Source organism: Stenella coeruleoalba (genome assembly GCF_951394435.1).
Source record: "Stenella coeruleoalba genome assembly, chromosome: 8".
In the NCBI taxonomy this organism is placed as follows: domain Eukaryota; kingdom Metazoa; phylum Chordata; class Mammalia; order Artiodactyla; family Delphinidae; genus Stenella; species Stenella coeruleoalba.
The window spans coordinates 50908128-50930256 of record NC_137154.1 but is presented as its reverse complement, the minus strand read 5'-3'; the positions used below and the strand labels follow the sequence as shown (position 1 = coordinate 50930256).

Below are 22129 nucleotides of genomic sequence, written 5' to 3'. Positions count from 1 at the left end.
GGAAAATCCTTTTCTGACTTCATCTCCAAGGGCTGAAAATAGTCTCAGGTGAGCCCCTGGGGGCTGGCTCGGTCTGGCCCATTGTTCCTAGCTGGGACAGGGCTGAGACTGGACACCTGGCTGAGCTGGAGCCAAGAGAGAGGCGAGCCCTACTGAAGAGGCTGGAGTGGCCGGGCAGAGCCAGGGCCCGCTGCATATGGGGAAATTGGAAACTGAGGCCCAGAAAGAAAAAATTCACCATGTCACATGGTGCATCAGGACAGAGGAGGATGAGCTCATTTCCCTCACCCTTCACCCCACACCTCAAGCACATACCGCTGGGGAAGGTAAATGCATCCTTCATCCTGCAGCCCAGTGACTCCTGGCCAAGTTCTAGCCTCCACCCCACAGGAGGCAGAAGCATCAGACATTCAACTGGCTCCACTCCAAGGCAATGTGTGGTGCCAGTGGAGTCACTTCACCTTTCTGGTCACTTGATACTAGGGGAGACCCACTGCCCCACTCTAGTCCTCAGAACTGAGGGCTCATGGGGTCTTGGGAGTGCCTGGGGGAGTAGCTGTTAGTTGTGTCTTTGATGAAAAATCTGGGTGGCTGCTGCCCTAAGGTAGGGAGAACTGGAATGTGGGAAGCAAGGTCTTCAGGTTCTATAGAGTGACACAGAGAGGGCAAGCAGTTGGCCTCAGGTCACACAGCAAAAACTGCCCATCCATTGCCTGCTCTGGCCCAGCTCCAGGCCAGTCCTCCAGCCCTGGGTCTCTGACTCTTGGATAAACCAAGGAGAGGCTGCAGCACCCTGTGGTGGGCACCACCAGTCTGGGAGAAATGGTTAAGCCTGCTACCATGGGTGGGTGGGAGCCCTCAAGCCCATAGGGGAGGACTCTGGAAGATCAGAGGCATCCTCGTCTTCCTCCTCCTGCCATCACTTCTCCTTACTGCCCTTCCACAGCCCATCGCCTGGACAAGGTTCTGTAAACACACACAAGCTCATGAGCCTGAGAGCCACCCAGTGCCAAGCAGGGCAGAGGGTGGTCCCACACCTCACCCCAGGATGGACCTGCTCTTTCCCGCCACACCCTGAGGAAGCCTCACCCACAGGGGACACTCTCTTGCTCACTGGCCGGACACACTGTCCTTTCCTTCAACTCACTTATCCCAATGTGGTTACTTATTAAGTTATGTCAACTCCCTGAGGGCAGGGTCCAGCTGGCTCGCCTCTGTATCCCCTTGGCACAGTGCCTGGTGTGTAAACGCTTATCATGTGCCAGGTCCTGTTCTAAGTGCTTCATGTGTATTCATTCAGGTAAGCCTCCCAATGCCCTACGTGGGAGGTAGCATCTCCTTCTAGAAATGAGAAAATGGAGGTGCTGCAAGATTGATTTGCCCAAGGTGCCACAGCTGGAAGAAGTGGAGACAACCCTCAAACGCAGGTGGTCTGGGCAGAGAACGGGTACTCTTAACTCCATCCTCACTAGACTGCCTCTCTCATCTTGAATCACACAAAGGGTCGCTTACAAACTCTCCTGCCCCGCAGGGGTTGCAAGTGGCATGCGATACTGGAAAGGGAACTAATCTGGGCATCAGATGGACCTGAACTCAATCTTGACTCACCCGTTCACTGTCTGTATAACCTGGAGCAAGTCCTCACCTCTCAGAGCCTGTCCTCTCATCTGCTAAATGGGGGTAATAATGTCTATTTTACACGGTGGTGGTAAAGAATAAATAATAATGGATGTGACAGGGCGCTGCCTGGTGCCTGGGACATGGGTTAGTACCTTAGCTCCCTTCCTCAGGGGCCTGGCTCTAAACAGATCAGCCCAAATCTGCCTTGACAAGGGTGGTGGCAGAGGGGTAGCTTTGGTGGCCTGACTTGGACCAAGATAGGAGTAACTGTGTCTGGAGGGCATGTTGGCCAGGGCCTTTCCTAGCCTTTGGAGGGTAAGAGTGTCCTTCCTGGGACAAATGCCACCCGGGGCAGAGACCCCTATGTGCCAGGGCCCCTGCCCCCGTTGCACGGAGCTCACTGAGAAGAGCTGCTGTAGGCCAGTCAGCAGGCATTTACTCCTCCCAGCTGCTCTCCCCGCCCCCCTCCGCCCCAGGTCCCTGGCCTCAGCTCCCCAGCTCCATCAGAGGTGGGAAGAGCTGGGGTGGTGGGGGTGATGGCAGGATTCCCACAAAGGCACTGACCTGCACTAAATGGAGCAGAGCTGCAGGGGCAGCCCGAGCCCCTGGCGCACGACCAGGCACCACGCCGACCTGCTGAGTGACCTTGGACAAGGCCCTGCCCCTCTCTGGCCTTGAGTCTGCAGCTGGGCTGGATAATCCCTGGGGTCCCTGGCAGGGGCTGTGACCTTTCACAGCGTCCTTCAGGAGTCAACAGCCCCAGGAAGTGATGTCAGGGCGACGAGGTGGAGAAAGGGCAGCAAGGCCCAGAGAGTAAGAGGAGATATTTTGAGAGCAGGCAGGTCCCTCCACGTCACTGCTGGACAATGGTCTGGGGCTGGGAGTGGAAAATCCTGTTCTTACTTGGGCTGAAAATAGTATACGGCAACAGAGTAAAGAACCTCACCCACCAGGCAGGGGGCCTGGGCACTGAGAACAAGGCCAGATGTCCACACCGTAGAGCCAGACGGTTTGACTAGGGTCCGCAGGAGGGGCCCTGGGCCTGTCCCTGGTTCCCTTAGGGTCTTCATTCCCCACCCCCACCAGTGCCTGCCACAGGATTAGATGGTGAGTCAGGCCCTCCTGTCCCCTAGCTCCTGTGTCCTTAGAAATCTGTAGGCAGTTGCTTTAAGGAAGGCATCCTGGCACTAGGCCATAGTGTGGTCTCTATGTGCTGTGGGGCTCTCAGTTCTTGGGGTCTCCAGGACAGCTGCTGGAGAGGTAACTGGGCAGGACATGAAAGGAATGGGGACTATAGGGGAACTTGGGCCTGTGGTGGACACAGCCCCATCCCCAACCACAGACAGACACTAGAGAGCCCCCAAAGTCACAATGTATAACTCCCTGCCTCTGAGTCTGAGCAGGGCTGAGGGGGTCAGAGCTCAGCATTAACACTCCTGGCCAGTAGAGTATCTCACCTGGGTAGAGGCACCTTATAAACTGGGATTGGGTTCAGCCTGAGCAGCAGCTGGTAAGAAAGAGATAGGCTCAGGCCTGCAAGAAATGTTCAAGGACAGACTGTAAGACATCATCACAAAAATGCTCATAAGGACACGGGCTACATTAACAGGAGTATAGAACCTAGAATGTGGGAGGTGAGCATTTCACACTACTTTGGGCAAGTCACCCACATTGCACAGTGCAGAGGAATCATTTGGGTCATGGCTTACGACAGGTCCCTGTCCATGGGGGAGCCCATGTGAGCAACCTCTGGGGGGTGCCGTTTTGAAGAGGCAGAGTGGGAAGGGTGGAGAAGTCATAGGAGGTAGGTGTAGGTGGGGTGGGGAGAGAAGGACCTTCCCTCAGGCAGAGTGGGCCCATCGGGCAAGGGCTCTCCCACAGGGAGAGGGAGAGAGAGAGAGAGAGAGAGAGAGAGAGTCCTTATCCTTGAGGTTCAAAGTGAGGTCTGTCAGTTTTGCCCTATTCCTGCCCAAAGGCTAGGGCTGGGCCCTGTCCAGATGAACTCCACACATCTCCAGAGTGGTCCTGGCTAGACCCAGAACCTGTCCCAGGTGACACTTATCTCCCCCACACTAAGCTCTGACCCAGCCTGAGCACCAGACATTATGCCAGGTAGCTGGATTTTCCCAAGAGGCAAAGGACTGGACAGGAAGAGTGAATATCTCCCACGCTTATCCCCAGTGCAAAAGAAACCTCATGGTCAGGGCAAGGAGGGAGCCCTGACTTGGCCTCCTTGTGACCCGCCCACCCTCCCCATTCCTGCCTTGAACCTGGGTACCAACTGCCCAGCCAGCTTCCAGTTCCTGCAGGCCCTGCTCTCCTGCCCCCATGTCTTTGCCTAGAACGCACCTGCACCTGGATGTTCTTCTCTGATGAAGTGCTTTTCTCAGAAGTCCACCCACTCCAGGAAGCCTTCCCTGATGCCCTGGTCCACTGCCTCAACCACTCAGCATTATCCAGTGGTGTGCTAGAGAAACTTGTACCTGCTCTCAAGAGCCCTCTGTTAATTTTTCAGGAATTTTGCAAGGAGGCTGGTATCACATTGGTAGTCTGAAACTGGCTGTGGCAGGAGTATTTGTACCACAGAAACTGGCAACGCTGCAAATAATGGGTTCCCCTCACCCCCGCACCCCCCGCCCAGAGTCAGCTAAATGGTTGAACTTTTACCAGCGCATGACTGGTCATCGCCATTAAATCCTAAACTGGGGGATCCTGAGGACTGGGACCCCACCTGACTCCCCTCTGTACCCAGCAAAACCAGGCATAAAAGCCAGTTAACTTTAAAGTGGAGGATGACCTGGGGTCTGGAGAGTACATTTATATTCCTCGTATGAGGCCACCACTGAGGCAGCGACTGGGGAGGCGGAAGAGAACAGGTTGGAGAAAGGACCCTGGTGTGGATGGTGAGAGCTCCCCAGGCTGTATCCCCAACCTCCAACTACACAGCGGGGTCCGGCTCAGCAGGTAACAACACCTTTAGTACAAGTCCCAGCCTCCAACTGGCTCCCAGCCTCCAGATGGGTTCATGACATCAGTTCCCAGACGTTCATCCCTTGGGCTGGGCGTCCCCCTCAGAGCTGAGCCCACAGTGGCACTCAGACCACTCCGACTCATCGTGGGAACCTCTGGCTCGGCCCTGACTCCTTACCAGCGTCCTCTGGTCAACCTGCGACCCTGTCCCTCCCAGGCAGCTCAGGCACAGGCTTGGCTGTGTGACCTTGGTTAAGTCACTTTCCTCTCTGGGCCTGTTTCTCCACTTGACTTGATTAGTCTGGAGCCCAGCCTAGGTACCTTGGCAGGCACAGCCAGGTATTTATGTGGGATTCAGGCCAGGGGCAGTGCTGGCCCCAAACACTTGCCTTTCTTAAAACCTTACTCCCCACATCTCACCTACAAATGGTGACTCAGGATGTGGGGACTGCTGAGCTCTCTGGACCACAGAGAACAAACTGCGCCCCTGTCAAATGACAGAGCACTGGGGTCACAGCCCCCTTGACCATCCGGCCTGATTCACTGATGGCCCATATCTGGGGAGACTGTCCCATTTGGACAAGTCTACAGTCCCACCCGACACAAACTGGCACAGGCCCAAGGGGTTCCGGTCCTACAGCCGGATGTCCTTAGTGTTTTCACTACCAGGCGGTGTGGACTCTATCTGTCTAGAGTCCTCACTGCTGGCCGAGTCTTCTGTCCTCTTAGTGTCAGTTCTGTTGAACCTATGCAGGCCCAGCCTGCGGCGAAGCTGGGTGGTAGGGGTGGGGTCTGTGGGTGGCTTGGCGTCCCGAGCAAAGCGCACGAGCCTCTGCCCAGCCAGGAAGTAGAGCACGGGGTCAAGGCAACTGTTGGCGCTGGCCAGCGGCCGGGTGATCTTGTAAGCCATGTTGATGGCGTTGAGGGTGTGGCAGCTGAGGTCCAGCGAGCGGAAGGAGTAGTAGAGGGTGCGGGTGACGTGGAAAGGCAGGAAGCAGAGGGCGAAGACAGCTAGCACCACGGCAATGGTGCGCACCGACTTGCGCTTGGCCCGCGGCAGGCCTCCCGAGGTCCCGTGGGTCGGCTTTAGCAGCCGCCGAGCCATGAGCACGTAACAGACCAGGATGATGGCGAAGGGCACCGCGAAGAGCAGGCTCAGCATGACGGAGCTGTAGGCCACGAAGTGGCTGAAGAGCTCGGGTGCCGAGGTGTCGTGGCAGGTAATGCGGCCACCACGTGCACTGGTGGTGACGAAGTAAAGCACGGGTGCCTGGCAGGCCAGCACCAGCACCCACACGGCGACGGCCACCCTGCGGGCGTAGCGGGCCCGGCCCCAGCGCAGCGAGCGCAGTGGACGCAGGACACCCAGGCATCGGTGCACGCTGATGCACGTGAGGAAGAGGATGCTGCAGTAAAGGTTGGTGTAGAAGAGGAAGCGCACCAGCTTGCAGAGCACTGTGCTGAAGGGCCAGTGGTCACCGCGGGCGTAGTAATAGACCAGCAGGGGCAGGGAGGCCGCGTACAGCGCGTCCGACATGGCCAAGTGGAACATGTATGTGGTGGAGGCGTTCCAGGTCTTGAGGCGGCACAGGAAGATGTAGAGAGCCACGGCGTTCAGACACAGCGCGAGCACGCACACCACGCCGTAGGACACAGGCAGTAGCACGTACTTGAAGTTCTCATTGAAGCGGCACTTGTAGCCCAGCTCATCCCCATCCCAGGTGCCATTGATGGTGCCATTCCAGAGGCCCGGGCCTGTGGCCATCGCCCTGAAGGGAAGGGGGTGGTGGGGAGAACGGCCATCAGGACCCAGCAGGGAAGCCTGACACCCCCACCTGACCAGGGCCATGAGGGACCCCAAGTGCCCACAGACTCCCTCGGTTAAGATCTGCCCAACTACGTTCGAGGCTTTTATTGCATCTGATCTGCCTCTCTCCCTGGACCCAGGGGGCCCAGAACCTTGGAACCCTGGAACCTTAAGGATGCATGAGATCCATGACTGTCAGGATCATATAATTCTAACACTTTGGAACAGGGAGAGGCAAAATACCCCCTGAGGGCCAAATCCAGCCTACCAGTCTGTTTTTGTAAATAAAGCTTTATTGGAACACAGCCATGCCCATCTCTTTACATAGAGTTGAATAGTTGTGACAAAGACCATATGTTCCTCAAAGCCCAAAATACTTACCAGCTTGCCTTAAAAAAAAAAATCAGTGACCCTGTTTGAGAACCTCAGGAACACAGAGTTCTAGATCTAGGATTCTGAGCTCTAGAACCTGAGGATCTGGTGGTCCCAAAGGGGTACCATCTGAGATTCACGGAAAGGGGCCTTTGAGGCTGACTGGGTCCACCTCACACCCAGTGCCCACTGCCTGTTTGTGGCCAGTGGGAAGCCCACACCTTCCTGGTGGCATCAGGAAGTTCTTTCCTTTAGCTCAGCTTTCTTCTCTCTGAGGAGGCTCTGGCCCTGTGCCTGGTATTTTGGTATTTGAGGGAGTATTTCCAAGGGTCTCCCTCTTCAGTCATTCATTCACCTCTCAGCAAATATTTTTAGGCACTCCTATTCTGGTACTTTCTGCATCTGTAAACAGAAGTCCTGCTCCCTGGCCTATGAGGCTACCAGATGGGGCTGTGACCCTCCTGAAGATTCCAGGGAAGTCTGGGGTGTAGGTGGTTGTGGGGGCATTGGGGGACTTCTGCTGGGGGGCAAATTCAGCTTCCTCCAGGCTTGCCCAGCTTCTCTTCACGCATCATCACTACCTTGACCTTCTCCTACCTTGTCCCCAGTGAGCATATAACACAGCCCTGATGCCTGACCGCCCAGACAGTGAGCACCTGGAGATCAGGATGCCACCTTCCTCCTCTCCCCACCCCTCCAACGTGACCAAGAGCTCTCTCAGACTATCCCAGTCTGGAAGGCAAAGGTGTGCCCAAAGGTCTCAGAAGGTAGGCTGGAAATCATAACGGGAGTGCCAGAGGGGCAGGTTTGGGACAAACACAAAGAATAACTTTCTAATAGTGTGAAGGGGCAGGGGGAGCTGACATTATTCAAGCCCCACTACTACTATGTGTGCTTTATTCATGTGACTTCATTCTATCCTTACAACACGGTTCAGGGAGCCAGGTTATCATGCCCAGGTTTCCGATAAAGAGGCTGAGACACAGATCATTCAAGTAAGTTGGCCCAGGTCACAGGCTGAGGATAGGCTGCAGTTCCTATCTGGGTCCATCCCACAATGGAAGGGGCTGTAGGAGGAGGTAGTGAACTCTCTGCTTACGGGGGTGTGCCAGCATCTCTCTAGCAGAGTCTGCAGAAGGGCTTGTGCCCTATGTGTGGGTATGTCTGGGATGACAGAGAGGACAGATGTCATGTGTGTCCTCCCCACCCTGAGAATCTGGGGCTGTAAAACCCCTTTCATTTTGGAACCTGGGGTCCTGAGAGGCTGGGGCTTAGAGATTCTGCGGGGCCGGTGACCTCCGCTCCCTTAGACACCGAGCTTCTTGCCCAGCCTGGTCTCCCAGAAGCAGCCTGAGGCCCATGAAGTTAAGATTAAGGGGTGCTGAAGGACACACTGCTCCCTCAGCCTCCTTCTTTCCCCATAACCCTCCCCTTCCCCCATCTTCCCTGCCTCCTATTGTCAGCAAAGATGCTACCAGGAGGCAGGGAGCTTGCACTTGTGACCTCCCTCCCACGGACACAGGCTCCTCCCCAAGGAGCCAGGGCAGATCCAGGGTGAGGAGGTAAGTATGGGGTTGGGGTGGGGGGCGCTGGCAGGGCCAAACTGCTGGGACCCCTCTGTCCTGGGGCCAGGACTCAGGACCCAGCATGAAAGCACTTCCTGTATCCCACTCCACTCCTTGCAGCCCAGTGTCACCTCCACCCTTGCTGCTGGAGCCACTGCATCGGCCTCCCTGTCTCCAGCCTCAGTCCCCCCAGTCCAGAGGGGTCTCTGGAAAAGACAAAGTCATTCTCCTGCTTGAAACCTCCTGTGGCTCCTGTCTGCTCTCAGGAGAAAACCCAGCTCTTCGGTCTGGTACAAGAGGTTTTCATAATCCAGCCTCTGTCACCAGCCGCACCCCCTGTGACCTGCAGTTTCCTGAATGCACCCAATGCTTTTTGCCTCCCAGCCTTATGTTGCTCCTTCAATCTGGGATCCATTCACACCCGTCGCCTCCACCTGTTGAAATTACAACTCTGTCCATCAGCGCAGCAAACTCCAGTGATTAAGAAGAACCCGGCCTCTGGACACAGACTGCCTTTGTTCCCTCATCTGTAAAATGAGGTGAATAACAGAACCTATATCACAGGGCTGCTGTGAGGATTAGGTAATTCGTGTAACACGTTTGGAGCCATGCCTGGCACACAGCAGGTACACTGTGTGTTACGAGCTTCGAGGCTCAGCTCACCTGCGGCTTTTTCCTGAAATCTTTGGGGAGCTCTCTCAGGCCAGGGGTGGAAGAGAGAGATAGAAGGTCCTGGAGGCTGTGAAGCAGGTGAGTGTGGTGGACCAGGGGAATGACTCCAAGGCCCAGGCTGGGGTCAGGCCTGGGGACCTCGTGTGGGAAGAGGTCTGAGAGCTGTTTGAGAGGGTGGTTGGAGAGACTGGCCCAGAGGGAGTTTGCATGGAGGAGGGGCCAGGATGCCTCAGGCTCAGGGGTCGGGAGGAGGGGGAACTCAGTGTCGGGCATGGTAAGTGTGAGATGCCACATCATGGACTGTGGGGAAGGGCGAAGGCTGGGACCAGCAGGTCTGGTGCACTGGGAGATGAGCAGGGGTTGCTGGCTCACAGGAGCTGTAGGAGGAGCCTGGAAGCCCGGGTGTGAGACTAAGAATCTGTGGAGGAGCCATTCTCCCTGGGGACACCGGCTTGGGGTGTGCAGCTCTGCCACAGAGCCCCAGAGGACATCAGGTATTTCCTGCCCTCCTGAGGTTCAGACCTCTCATGGGCTGAATCCCCTGGCCTGGTAGAACTGTGGTTCTCAAACTTCCCCCATGAGGTGCTCTGCCCCACTGGAGACAGGGAGGGTGGCCCCTCTGTACTCCCTGCTCAGGGAGCATCCCCTCAGCTCCACCTCCCCACTGCTGCTCCGCTCCTGCCCAGGTGCTGAGGCCTGCTGGGTCTCTCCTCAGAGTCGGGGTCAGGGCCCTCATCCTCCCTTCATGGTCAACATCTCATTGCTCTACACAGTTTCTTGCTAATTACTCATGATGGAATCTCTGACACTGATGAGAGGGGCAGAAACTTCCCTAAGTCTCTCATGAACCAAGGGAGCTGCCCTTTCCACCTATTTTAAGACATCCTGACCTCCACCCTCACAGGCCAGCTGGGGACTCTATCATTGTGGCCCCTGTCCAGACTGACCCTGCCTGTCCTACCCCTCCACAGGTTGGCCCACCAACCTGTGAGAACATCTTTCCTGCCCCACCCGCTCTGACCAGCCCCTGCTTATGGAGACAGCCAAGTGCCCAGCCCTCAACCCTCTCCACTGCCTCTCCTGACCCCTGATGCCCTTGGGGCCTCACTCTCAGCTCCCCAGGACCAGCTCCCGCCTACCTTTGTCCAACACCACTCACCAGCCCCTCTGTGTCCAGTTCTGGCTGGCCCTGTGCTCAAGAGCTCCTAGTGTGGAGGGAGATGTGAGCCATGTAAGTGCCTGCCAGGCTTTCCTGCCTTTGTGTATTGCTGTTCTTTCTGTCTAGAAAGCCTTTCCAGACCCACACACACTGCACTCTATCCTGCCCATCCCTCAAGGCTCTTCTCAAATGTCACCTCATCTCTGAAGCTCTCCCCCTCCATCACTAATCCCCCAGGGCATTCCTCACACCCTGCTGGGAATTTGTCCTTCCACTCTCTACCCCAACACATTCCAGGTGCTCCTGGAGGGCTGGGTCCATCTGATTCCTTTCTCTGGTCCTATCATCCAGCAAGAGGCCTGATCCAAAGCAGGTATGACATGAATGAGAGAATGAACGAATGAGTGAGTGAATGAATGAATGAAGCAAGCACAAGAGCTATGGGAGGCCAGAGGAGGCTAAGCTTTATGATGGTGGCTCTCCTTTCCCTTATTCCTCTGAGGACCTTTCACAGGACAATGACATTGAAGGATTTCTCAGCAGCTGATCCTAGGTGGCCAGGGGTCATAACAGCCCTCCAGGGGCCCAGCTCACCTGAGGCCTGCTCCTGCCCTAGGCAGGCTCCTGGACTGTCTCTCTTTCAAGAGCCCTGCTCTACTCCGGACACATCAGAGAAATGCCAGAGGGAGGGGAACCGGACCCAGGCATTCTGGAGACGGGTCAGCTCTCTGATCCACATTCCTTTACCTCACCCATCTCTGGTTCAGGAGTTCCTGATCCTAGATCACCACCCGCCTTCACTTTGTAGGGGTCAAGTCTGGGCAGAGCGACTTCCCTGCAGCATTCTCATTTCATCCCTCACCTCATTCCTTGCCAGATGCCGCCATAGAGGTTAAGCTATTTGTTCAATAGCTTGCCAGGAATTGGAAAGATTGGGTTTGATACCCAGGGCTGTCTGGCTCTGAAGCCTGAATTCATCACAGCCTGGGAACGAGGGAGCAGGGCACAGATCCCCTTGATTTACCCCCAGTTCAGTGTATACACATGCACGAGTGCACCAGCCCCAGCCCCCCAGCCTCCCAGCCTCCCAGCCTCCCAGCCTCCCAGCCAGTAGACCCTGCCCTTGCACACCCATACCTGACCAGCCCCTGCTCTCACTGTCAGGATGCTCAGCGCAGGCTCAGATTCCTCACTCATGAATGCACCCGCCTGGACCCCTGGACCGAGCTGCAGGGAACTCTGTGGGAAACAGGAAAAACAGGTCCCCTGGCCTGGGGCCTCGCCCAGCTTCCAGCATTTCTCAGGGCAGGCAGTGCCTGGGCTCCTGAGACAGGGAGGTGGAGACAGCTTGGGCTCTGGGTCACGGGAAGTCAGCCAGGCTGAGCCTTCCCCGGGCTGCCTCCTCTGCTCCAATCTTGGTCTGAAAGAGGCAAAGAGGTGAGCTGGTGTGCTTGTCCCGGTAGACAGGAGTGTCCTCTGCCCACCCTCAACCCCTAGCCGTCCACCCTTAGCTCACATGTTCTAGGGACGGTTGTTCCCAACCTTCAGGCCCAGGTCCCCTTTCACGGGAGGGTGGCTCTGCCAGGCAGAGTCTCCCCCATACCCTGCAGAGTTGAGCTGAGCCTCCAGTGTCCCCTCCCTTGGTCCTGGTCTGGAAACAGTCAATACCCTCCTTGTCCAGTGTACACTTGACAGTACTCTGGCCAATCTAGTTTAGCTCAAGCTGGGTCTCTATCTGGAATACCCTTCCTCCCTCATCCCACCTCTAACCATTCCTCCACAGGTGTTGTAAACACACAAGGACACACACAGGCATGGATACACCTAGATACACAGATACACAGAGATGTACATAGTCATACTCAGATGTATACACACACACTCTCTCCCAGAGTCTTAAACAGTCAGGGCCTGGAACAGCCTTTAGAAATCACCTCTGCCAACCTCCCATTTGACAGAGGAGGAAACTAAGGCCCAAGGCCTCACAATAAGCCAGGGACAGAGCCAAGAGCAGAACCCAGGTCTGGATTCTGGCCCTAGTTTTATGTCTTGCCTGAAGCCCCTCCCACAGAGCAGGCACAGTGCTTCAGTGAGGGGATGGTGACCTGGTGGAGGAACGCCTCTGTGTGGTCAGGTCCCAGCAGAACCTCAGACCCATCTCGGAGAAGAACATCCCCCTCCTTTTTCTCCTGATTTCATTTCCCTGCAATGGGGGAGTGGGGTCTGAGACAGCTGAGCCAGGTCCCCAAGCTGGAAGTACAATGCAAGCATGGAGGAAAGTGGGGAGAGGAGATGGGTGGCTGCAGGAATAGAGCAGGGGGAGGGGGCACTGGAAAGGCCCTGGACCACCGTCTTCCCAGTGCACCTTGCCCCAGGAGTCTCAGGCTGACATTGGCCAGTGGGCTGGTAGCTGTTTGCCAGTCTGTTCTGGAGTCTAGTGACAAGGTGAAAGAAAGAGCTTCACCTTTTCACCCACTCCACCAGGGTCACACCCAGTGTTCTCCTCCTAGGGCGATATCTTCACTCAAAAGACTAAGGTAGAACAACACATGTTCTCAAAGCCACTCTCCCATTTCTGAGAAGGGTCTCTACCATCCATCCTTCCAGGCTTCAAAGCTCCAGTATACCCTTGACAACCTCTCTCTTTCCCACCCATGTGAAACCATCACTCACCAAGCCCTGTCAGTTCGACCAATGCAGTGGCTTAGACGTGCCACTCTTCCCGACCCCGTGGTTTTGAGCCTGCATTTCTCCTCCAGACCATTGCACTAGCCTACTTACTCCCTGCCTCCACTCCTGCCCCTCCTGTCCATCTTTCATACTGCAGTTATGGGTCTTCCTAAACCACACATCTGACCACATACTATGGAGCTCAAAATCCTTCCATGGCTCCCCATTGCCCTCAGGTTGACATCTAAGTTCCTGAGCCTGGCACTCAAAGCCCTGCTGATCTGGTGCCTGCCATCCTCCACACCACTCTCCCTCTCCGCCTCCACCCTCATCTTTCTGTCTCCAACACAGCAAAAGCAGTCCCATGGTCATATCTTTGCTTAGGGATACCCTCCCTTATCTTCTAATGGCTATGTCATAACAAGAGTTGAATGCTTTCTCTGTGCCAAGTTCCATGTTAGATGGCTCCATCAACCTCTTCTCGTTTAGTCCTGAGAATTTCAGAGAGGTTGAATGAGCTCTCCAGGGTCACAGAGCTAGCAAATGGCAGAGCAGCCCCCGTCTGTCTGACTTTAGGAGCTATGCCCCTGACCGTAAGCAGATAAGGTAGGGGTTCCCCAGAGAAAGAAAACCAGGCATGGCTTTCTTGGCATAAGAGAAGCCATATTAGGCCTAGGATTTAAGCCTGGCCAAAAATGCTTGCCCTTGAACAGGTCTCAGTAATTAATGATCTTAAGGGCAAGAGAGGTAGCAATAGCAAATACAATAAATCAGTTGTAAAGATTCCCAGCTCTGTTTCAATGGTAAAGATTAGCCTGAAGCACTTTCTTGAGCAGTTCTGCAAAATTTAAACCCCCCTTGAGGGCTCAACCACCAGATCAACTGGAACCTAAGGAATGATGATGATGACCTTTTCTGACTTGAGTCCTCAGTCAACTAAAGCTTAGACCCTGTCAACCTTTGCCCCAATTATATGCTGAGTTCTCTGCTCATATCCCTTGCAAGTGAATATTCATGTACCCTTAGCTTAAAACTCCCCCAATTTTGCTGTTCGGTGAGACACTGCTTTGGGAAAGGTCCCCGGTGTTCTCCTTACTTGCTGCAAGTAGTAAGTACTTCTCTGTCCCGCTCTTTGTCTGGGTTATGCCTTTTGGCTTGATGCCCATGAAGAGGCGAACCCAGTTTTGGGGTAACTACCTCATACCCTCCAAAGCCCGGATCCTCTCTTCCAGGAAGCTCCCTGACCAGCCCTCTTTGAGCCCCACAGTTTTGCCTGTCTGATTAATTCTCCACCGGAGGGAACATCTTACGGGCAGGACCCAAGATCTACTCTTCCTGGTAGTTCCCCATTGTGAAGCAGCCATGATGGTTACTGTACCCATCTTACAGTTAAAAAAGAAAAACCATCAAGGCCAGAAAGGGTAGCCCAAGATCTCACCCAAGGTCACCAATAAGGCAAGGGCAGAGCCAAGCCTAGCATGCAGACGGACTACCCTCTCCCTTAACCTGGCTCTGTCTCTATCCCACACTGGGTCTTTCTCCCTGTGGTCCCAGGCTAGTGACCCCAAAGCCAGGAGGAGTGACTGGGGCAGTTCCCAGGCTGGTTGCAGAATTTCCAAGGTGGTTGGACAACATTCCAGCTTCCACTAGGGTGGCTCTGGAATGTACTGCCTGCTCCATACCCACCTGGCTGGCCCTGTCCAGTTTGACAGGGGAAAGTGACCCATCACCATTCTGGAAACTCCTGCTGCCTGCCTCTGCTGGGGGTGGAGTGCTGTGAAGGGAAAACAGAGGCTCTGGATCCAGAACACCACTGAGGGGCAGGGGAGGGCACTGGGTGGGTGAGAGATCCCAGTTCTGCCATTCCCAGCTATAGGATCTGGACAAGCCTCAGCTCCACAACTTAACTCTCTATTTCTTTGCAATCTAAGAACAGTACCTGCCTCGTAAGTTTGTCGAGATAACTAAAGGAGATGATTTAGACTCATTTTGTGAAATAATTAAAAGAGATATGATTTTAGCACGTGAAGAAGGCAGGGAGGATGGGGGTATCCCAGGAAGATAAGAGGGGCAGGAAACCCACAGGTATTATGGGCAGAGAAGCAAGGTTACAGCCAGACTGACCACAGATCAAGGTTCCCACACGGAAGGCTATCCTCAGAAGGGAGGGCAGCTTAGGGATCCCCCGCAGGACTTACACCCCACCATACCCCATCACTCACTCACCCTTTACAGGGGCTGCCATACCTACACCTGTCCCTGTGCGGGGCACTTAGGGACTCTGAGGTGGGTCAGACCCTTCCGTGATCTTGAGGAGCTCACTGTCAAGGCTGAGGGTGGAGGGAAGAGGACAGGGGAAGAACCAGAAAGAGTCAGCAACAACTTAAGGTGATGAGAGCTGAAGGAACCAAGAGGGACGCTAATGGGAATGGGGGGCAGGCAGTGATCAGGGAAGGCTTCCTGGAGGAGAGGACACCTGCCTTTGGAAGATGGGTAGGAGTCAAGAGGGTGGAGAGAGAAGAGGAGCAGAGTGAGCGAAAACTGGGGCAATATGTTTGGGAAACTGTCAGTCATCCCTGTGGCTTGAGGGGAGTAGAGAGGACAAGGCTGGGTTCGAGGATAGGAAGAATCTTGGAAGTCATCCTCTGCCCCCTCCCAAATGTCCTCCATGGGGCTGAAGGCCAATAGGCCCCCAGCCTTTTCTGGTGTGCTTTCTGCACCATGAACACTGGGGCTTGTCTGGGGAAATAGCTGAGGGCTAACCTCAGATGTCATCAGCAGGTGCTGTTGTCGTGTGAAGCCTCTGCAGCCTCTGCTGGAGGCCCTGGGTCTCTGTAGCCCCTTCTGGAATCTCTCTCCCCCTTGGGAGCCCTCAGGATCCTGACCGTAGGAGCCACCCATTGGGGTTGAGCTCAGAGCATCTGAGTGTGTGGGTCTCAGGTCAGCTAGGCTGGTCCTCCCACCTTACAGATCAGGAAACTGAGACTCCTGAAGAGAAAGGGCCTTATCAAGGTCTGGTCTTCTAATTTTCAGTGTGGGGTTGAGCACCCCCAAACCCACTCCAGGGCAGGACTCCAAGCCATCTGATCCACCTCTGACACAGCACAGCCCCGCACAGTTGCTAAACTGAACAAGTTCAGAACCGCAATGCCCTGGACCCCACCCCAACCCATCACACTCGAACGTCTCCAGCCATACTCAAGAGGCAAGAACCCTGGGTTCAGGCTCCAACTTGGAACCATCCATGCTGTGCAATCTTGGTCAAGTCAGTTCCACTCTCTGAGCCTCAGGTTCCTCACTGGTCAGACAGGGAGAATCACTGCTACGTAAGACAGCTCATGAGGAATGAGCAAGACAAGGGGGGCAGGTGGGTGCTCCGTGGGGCTAGCAGATCATGTGCTGTCCTAATGTGGAGGCTGCATCTGCCCATCTTGGCACAGAGACCCCGAACACTTCTCAACAGGGGGACTTACCAGGTGACCTAGCAGAGGAGGAGGGGTCATGGTCAGAGGAGTCAGGGAAGCCTCCTAGAAGGGGCCGTGATCAGGTCTGTGGAGAAGCAGGAAGGGTCCAGTTTCGGCGGAAAGAGGGAGAATGGAGACCCCAAGGTAGAAAAAGGGACAAAAGTCTTGGCCAGGATATACGTGAGCCTGTGATTCTGATTGTCTCACTCAGAGTGCTTCCAGGATTTGGAGTTCATTGGTTCTTACAGTCCAGTTCCAGGAGTCTCTGGTTCCAGGAGTGAATGCTAAATGTTTCTTCGCTTCTGTTATTCATTGCTTCTGACAGCTTTGGTTTTGAGATTTTCAGAACCACGGGAGTCTAGACTCTCAGAGTAACACAATCATAAATCGCTTTCCCAGGAGTCACAGTGTCTTAACAAACACTTGCTAATACCCCCATATGCCCAACCTCAGAAAGACCCTGCAAACCCAGACTCAGATCAGACTCTGTCAGGCCCTTGTGGAGCTCCAGTCCGGATGGGGAGAAAGACACAGACATGGACCAAGTCCGCTTGAGTGATTAAGCCATGACTAAGGGAAGCCCTGGGGATATGGAATCCAGAGTAACCTCTAACTGGCGTGGGGATGTAGTCAGGGAGAGCTTCCCTGAGGAGGGGTCATTTGAGCTGGGACTTGAAGGATGATATGGAGTTTGTCAGGTAGACAAAAATGTAGGAGAGCACTGAAGGCAGACGGAGGAGCACGTGCAAAGACGCCGTGGTGTGACAGCGTGGCCTGTCGGGGGAAGACTGGGGGGTCATGTGAAGTTGGAGTGGAGGGTTAGGTGGCACAGAATGTGGGAGGGCCTGAGGTCTCACACGGAAAGGCTTGAAGGCCGGGCTGAGGCCTCAATCCTGAGGAAAATGAGGAGCCCTGGCAGGGCTTAAGCAGGGAAGGACATGGTAGGAGGTGATCTTTGCAAAGATGGTGCCACATGGAAGTTGGATAGGAAAGGGGGGGTCAGAAAGGAGGGATCGGGGGCTTCCCTGGTGGCGCAGTGGTTGAGAGTCCGCCTGCCGATGCAGGGGACACAGGTTTATGCCCCGGTCCGGGAAGATCCCCCATGCCGCGGAGCGGCTGGGCCCGTGAGCCATGGCCGCTGAGCCTGCGCGTCCGGAGCCTGTGCTCCGCAACAGGAGAGGCCACAACGGTGAGAGGCCCGCGTATCGCAAAAAAAAAAAAAAAAAAAAGAAAGAAAGGAGGGATCAAGAAGGAGACTACACACATAATGGTCCAGTGAGGGGACCTGATCCCTTGGCCCTGGATTTCCTTGTGAGATGGAAAGCATCCTTGCTGGCCCACAGCCCAGCCACAGCAAGACTCCTCCCACAAGTTGAGGCTGGGGAGATTGCGCGCTCACCAGGAAGCTGTAGCAACACCAGGATCCTCCCCAAGGCAGGGGGAGGGGAGAGGAGAGGAGAGGGCCCCAGGAAGTCTGAGGGAGGCCCTCGTCCCATGCTCCAGTGCCCAGGCAGTGTCATTGTCACTGTGATGACAGGGCACCAGGGTGGAGCACCAAGGAGGAAGCAGCCGCCCAGAAGGGCCTAGGTTGCCCATCTTCCTAGCAGGGACTCCAGCTACTCACTGGACCAGACACAACTCAGTCCTTGGAGATGGCATGACAGAGGAGTAGAGGAACCCCTCTGCTCAAGAACCAACTGTATCTCTCCATGGAGCAAGATCTTTCTCTTCTATTATACACCTAATTTCACCTGGTCATTCATTTCCCAAACACTCACTGGCACCTTCTCTGTACCCAGCCTGTGCTGGGTGATGTGGACAGAGAGGGACAGTGGGCCCGGCCTGACCTAGTCCTGCAACTGACCTCTAGGATGAGTACAGAGGTCAGGGAAGGCCCCCATAGCCAGTCTCCCAATGGCTGGGAGAGGCCAGACCTGAGGACACAAAGGCAGGCCTAAGAGGAAGGTGTGGGTCAAAAGGTACACCAGACAGACCCACAGAAGGAAGCTGGGGAGAGGAAAGATTTCACCGGGGTGACTGCACCCCCTCTCACCCAGATCAGCAAGGCTTCTCCAGCCCTGTGGGCAGCCTGAGCAGATACTATCTTACCAGCAGCTGGGTAATCAGGCCACAAGCAAGAACTGAAGACGTGTTTTCAGGATGGAATTCAAACTTCCTTCAGCCTGAAAACTAGAGGACCTGGCCTCACCCAGATGGGGCTTCTGTCTTGAATGCGGAGGGATAAGCTAGGTAGGGCAGGTAGGCAGGAATCCCAGCTTTCACCAGCTTTGTGACTTTGGTCAAGGTGCTCTCTGAGCCTTTATTTCCTTATCTGCAAAATGCGAGTAATAATTCCTCCCTTACGGGGCTGGTGGAAGATAAAATGAAGTACATTTATAAAATGTTACTAGTAAGCTGTCTCTGCAGAGAGGGCAGGGAGAGGAAGGCTGTCAATAGTTAAAATTCCAATAACCAGCACGATCCCTCACTATTGCATTTGTGTTCTTGTATCGTCTTCAAAATGCATTTAGGTCTGTAAGTATCACGCGCCTCCCCTGTGCATTGCATTTTACAGCTTACAAGGCCCTTTCCTAGACACTGTCTTAAGAATCCTCATAGCAACCTGCATCCGAAGATACAAGGACCATCACGCCCAATTTACAGATGGCAAAACTGACACCTAAAGGGGCACAGTGGCTCCTCACAGCCAGGAAAGAAGCCAAATCAAAGCCTTCACAGGGTCACCTATGAGGACTTGGTGATGTTCTCACACTCTTTTAGCTGGTCCTTGGAGGATCCAGAAACCTCAAAGTTCTGTGCACCCTGGGCAGGAGGAGGACAAAAAAGGAGGGGCCATAGTCTCACTTTGCAGTCCAAGCTTGGCAACCATGTGTGAGTGTCACCCACCGTGACACTCCAACCCCTCCAACCAGACCCCAGGACAGCCCAAGGTAAGACGAAGTGGAAAGTGATAAGCCTTTCATGCCAGCTGTCCCCTCCCCCCAGCCCCACATACTCTCAGTTCAAGACTTCACTGGTTCTGGCCTCCTTTTAGAGGCTGGCAGGGCAAGAACTGTCCCAAGGTCACCCAGCGTGTTGGGGGCAAAGCTGGGATGAGATCAATTTCAAGTCTCCTGGCTCCTACTAGGGGAGGGAGAGTCCTAACTCTCCCCAAATTCCTCAGCAAGAGCATCTGAGGACTCAGAGAAGTGTTTGGCCACGGGGACAAGGGCTCCAACTTTAAATAATGCCTGGATGGTTCTGGTGTCAATCTCACAAATGCCCTAAGCTTCTCTTACTCAACACTACTCAATCCATTCTCCACGCTGCAACCAGAGAGATCTTTCTGAAATGCTGTTCTGACCATGCCCTGCTCACAAAACTTCCAAGGCTCACTATTGCCTTCTGGATGAAATCCACGTTTTCAGCTTGTGCACCCTGAGTCCTGTAGTGCCCCAGGACACACTGTTCTGACAATCTGTGCACCCATTCTGGTGACCTGATTCTGGTTTCCCCTTCTTTGTAATGACGTGGAGCTCCACTGTAGACAGGCTTTCACTGGGGAAGCTGGGGACAGGGGGCAGGGGTTAGGGGCTGCTGCTGCTCTCCCAGTTTAGCTCAGCACTGTGCAGGGTCCTGGCAACACAAAAATGAGTGAGACCCAGTTCCTGCCCTCCAGGGGTCCCCAGACCTTGGGAGGGGGAAGGAGGAGACAGACAGAGACCGTAACAGTCCAAGGTGGGACCAGGACTGCAAGAGCCCAGAAGAGGCTCCAACCCAGCTGGGGGAATCAAGGAAGGCTTCCCAGAGGAGGGGGCATCTGAACTGGTCTCCAAGGCTGAATAGTTCTCCAACTGAAGAAGATGAGAGTAGGAGGGCAGTTCAGGCAGTGAGTATAGAATATGCAATGGTCCAGAAGCAAGAAACTGACTACTGCGCACAGCAGATTACATGCATTTACTAGAGGGTGAAGAGTCAGGCAGGAGAGGTGGCTGGAGAAGGTGGCAAGGACCAGTTCTCAGGGGCCTTGAGTCCCAGGCCAAGGGGCTCAGGCTTAGTCCAGTGGAAGTCCTGTGAAAGTTTAGCCCAAGGAGGAGAATGATTGGGATTTGGGTTTCAGGAAGTTCCCTCCAGGAACTGATCCCCCCACCCCCAAGCATTGAGCCTGCCCAGGAGGATATTTGTGTTGAACATGACCCACACACCAGCTCTACAACTGTCCTCATGTTCCACATCATTATTACTCCCCCTTTACAGACGAGGCCACTGAGGCTCAGAGAAGGGACATGCCTTGCCCACGGTCACACAGTGTACAAGGCACGGTGGAGTATAGCTCTCTGGGTCTCCAGAGAGCTTTCAGGGGGCTCTGTCTGCTCAAAGACTCTCTTTCCCAGCCGCTCCCACCAATAGTTAGCTGAGACTTTATCTGGGCCCCACCCTGACCCTCAAAAGCTCCCCATTATTCCAGCCTAGATCCCAAAAAAGTGGGCACTTCAGGCTGTGGGCCCAGGGAAGCTGGGGATGCATGATGAAAGGAACAGCTGCCATCAGTCCCACAGACTCCAAACTGGCAGTTCTGGTTCACAGCAGGGCCTGGCCCTTGGGTCTGGCTCCTGGCGACCCCAAGCCTGACACCTGCAGCCCTAGTTGGGGTGGGGAGAGAGGGAACTGTCTTTCTCCAGACTGATCCTTCGTACCGCAGCCTGCCAGATTAAAACTGCCCTGACAGAGGGTTAACTGTCCTTCTAGGCCTCTAGGGTCTGGCTCTGGCCCCCCCAAGTCTTGCCGATGCCCAGGCGAGGTTGCCCCCCAGAGCTCCCCTGGAGGGAGGGGGCTCAGCGGGCCTCCAAGGCTGGCCTGTCTCTGGCCCTGGTCCCATGCTGCCGGGGCGCCCACACCAGAGCACAAACACAAACAAGTTCCACAGGTTCAGCAACTCGACCCCGCAGGGGCGCACTCACTCACCCAGTGACAAAGACTTTCCCAAATACGCGGACGCACATTTACCCGGGTATCCGTGCACGTTCACCCGGGTATCCGTGCGGGTATCCGTCCACATTCCCCAAGATCGAAGCTCCAGTGGAGACCCAGCTCTACCACGGACCTGCCGGAGCGCTCACACCGGCTGGGAACCGCGCCTCCTCGGCCAGCCCCGCGCGCTCCGCTCTGCCTGCCCGGTGCCGGCTGAGGCGCCACCGGCCGCGTATTCGGGCCCGCCCGCTGCCGTCTCCTCGTCTCCGGGCCCTGCAGGCGGCCCGCTCTCACCTCGCAGGGCGCTCGTCAGCCCGCAGTGCCCCGACCGCGACTCCCGGTTGCCAGCGCCAGCGTCCAGTCGCCGCGGCGGGGACCCACGGGCCTGAGAGCCCCGCCCGGCTTCCTACCCTGCCGGGTCAGGCCGGGGGCGGGACGGACTCTGGACAGACCCAGGCACAGCCATCACCACCTCCCGTCACGACAGACACTCCGCCAACCACTTGGGGACGCTGCCGGGCGATAGGGCCGCGGGGTCAGGGCGTCCGCTTCGGGTGCTGCCCGGGGAGGGGCTGGCGGCGACTGTCCTACCGCCTGGGGACCGAGGCTCCCTGGGCTTCCTCATATGAGATGATGAGTGGTTTTCAGAGACGCTAAAGTTTTGCAAAGTTTGGCATTCTTGTGGCCCTTGTCGCTGCCCACCGCGAGACCTTCCCCGAACCCGTGTCCACTCTTCCCAGGCACCTTGCTCAGAGCACTTGCCTCCTATTTCCAGGAGGAAATCCGGGCATTCAGGGTTCTGACTCTCCACCTCTGGGGAGGAGGGTGGGGGGAGCCTCCCCTGTGCTCTCTGTGCTTA

The 22129-nt window shown here is 55.4% G+C and overlaps 1 protein-coding gene across 3 annotated transcripts; it reads right to left on the bottom strand.

The window, feature by feature from the left end:
- Window positions 1-2766: 2766 nt before the first annotated feature.
- On the bottom strand, window positions 2767-21886 carry P2RY2 (purinergic receptor P2Y2). 3 transcript variants are annotated; one of them, XM_079929979.1, is made up of 3 exons: window positions 21307-21886; window positions 11303-11585; window positions 2767-6359 (listed from the first exon to the last, which is right to left on the bottom strand). In XM_079929979.1, exon 3 carries the CDS (start codon window positions 6353-6355, stop codon window positions 5225-5227), a length of 1131 nt encoding a protein of 376 aa, XP_079786105.1. In that variant the 5' UTR covers window positions 6356-6359; window positions 11303-11585; window positions 21307-21886; the 3' UTR covers window positions 2767-5224. The 3 variants fall into 3 exon arrangements, with proteins under 3 accessions (XP_079786105.1, XP_079786106.1, XP_079786107.1); XM_079929980.1 differs by having other exon boundaries at window positions 21404-21886; XM_079929981.1 differs by having other exon boundaries at window positions 21565-21886.
- Window positions 21887-22129: the final 243 nt, after the last annotated feature.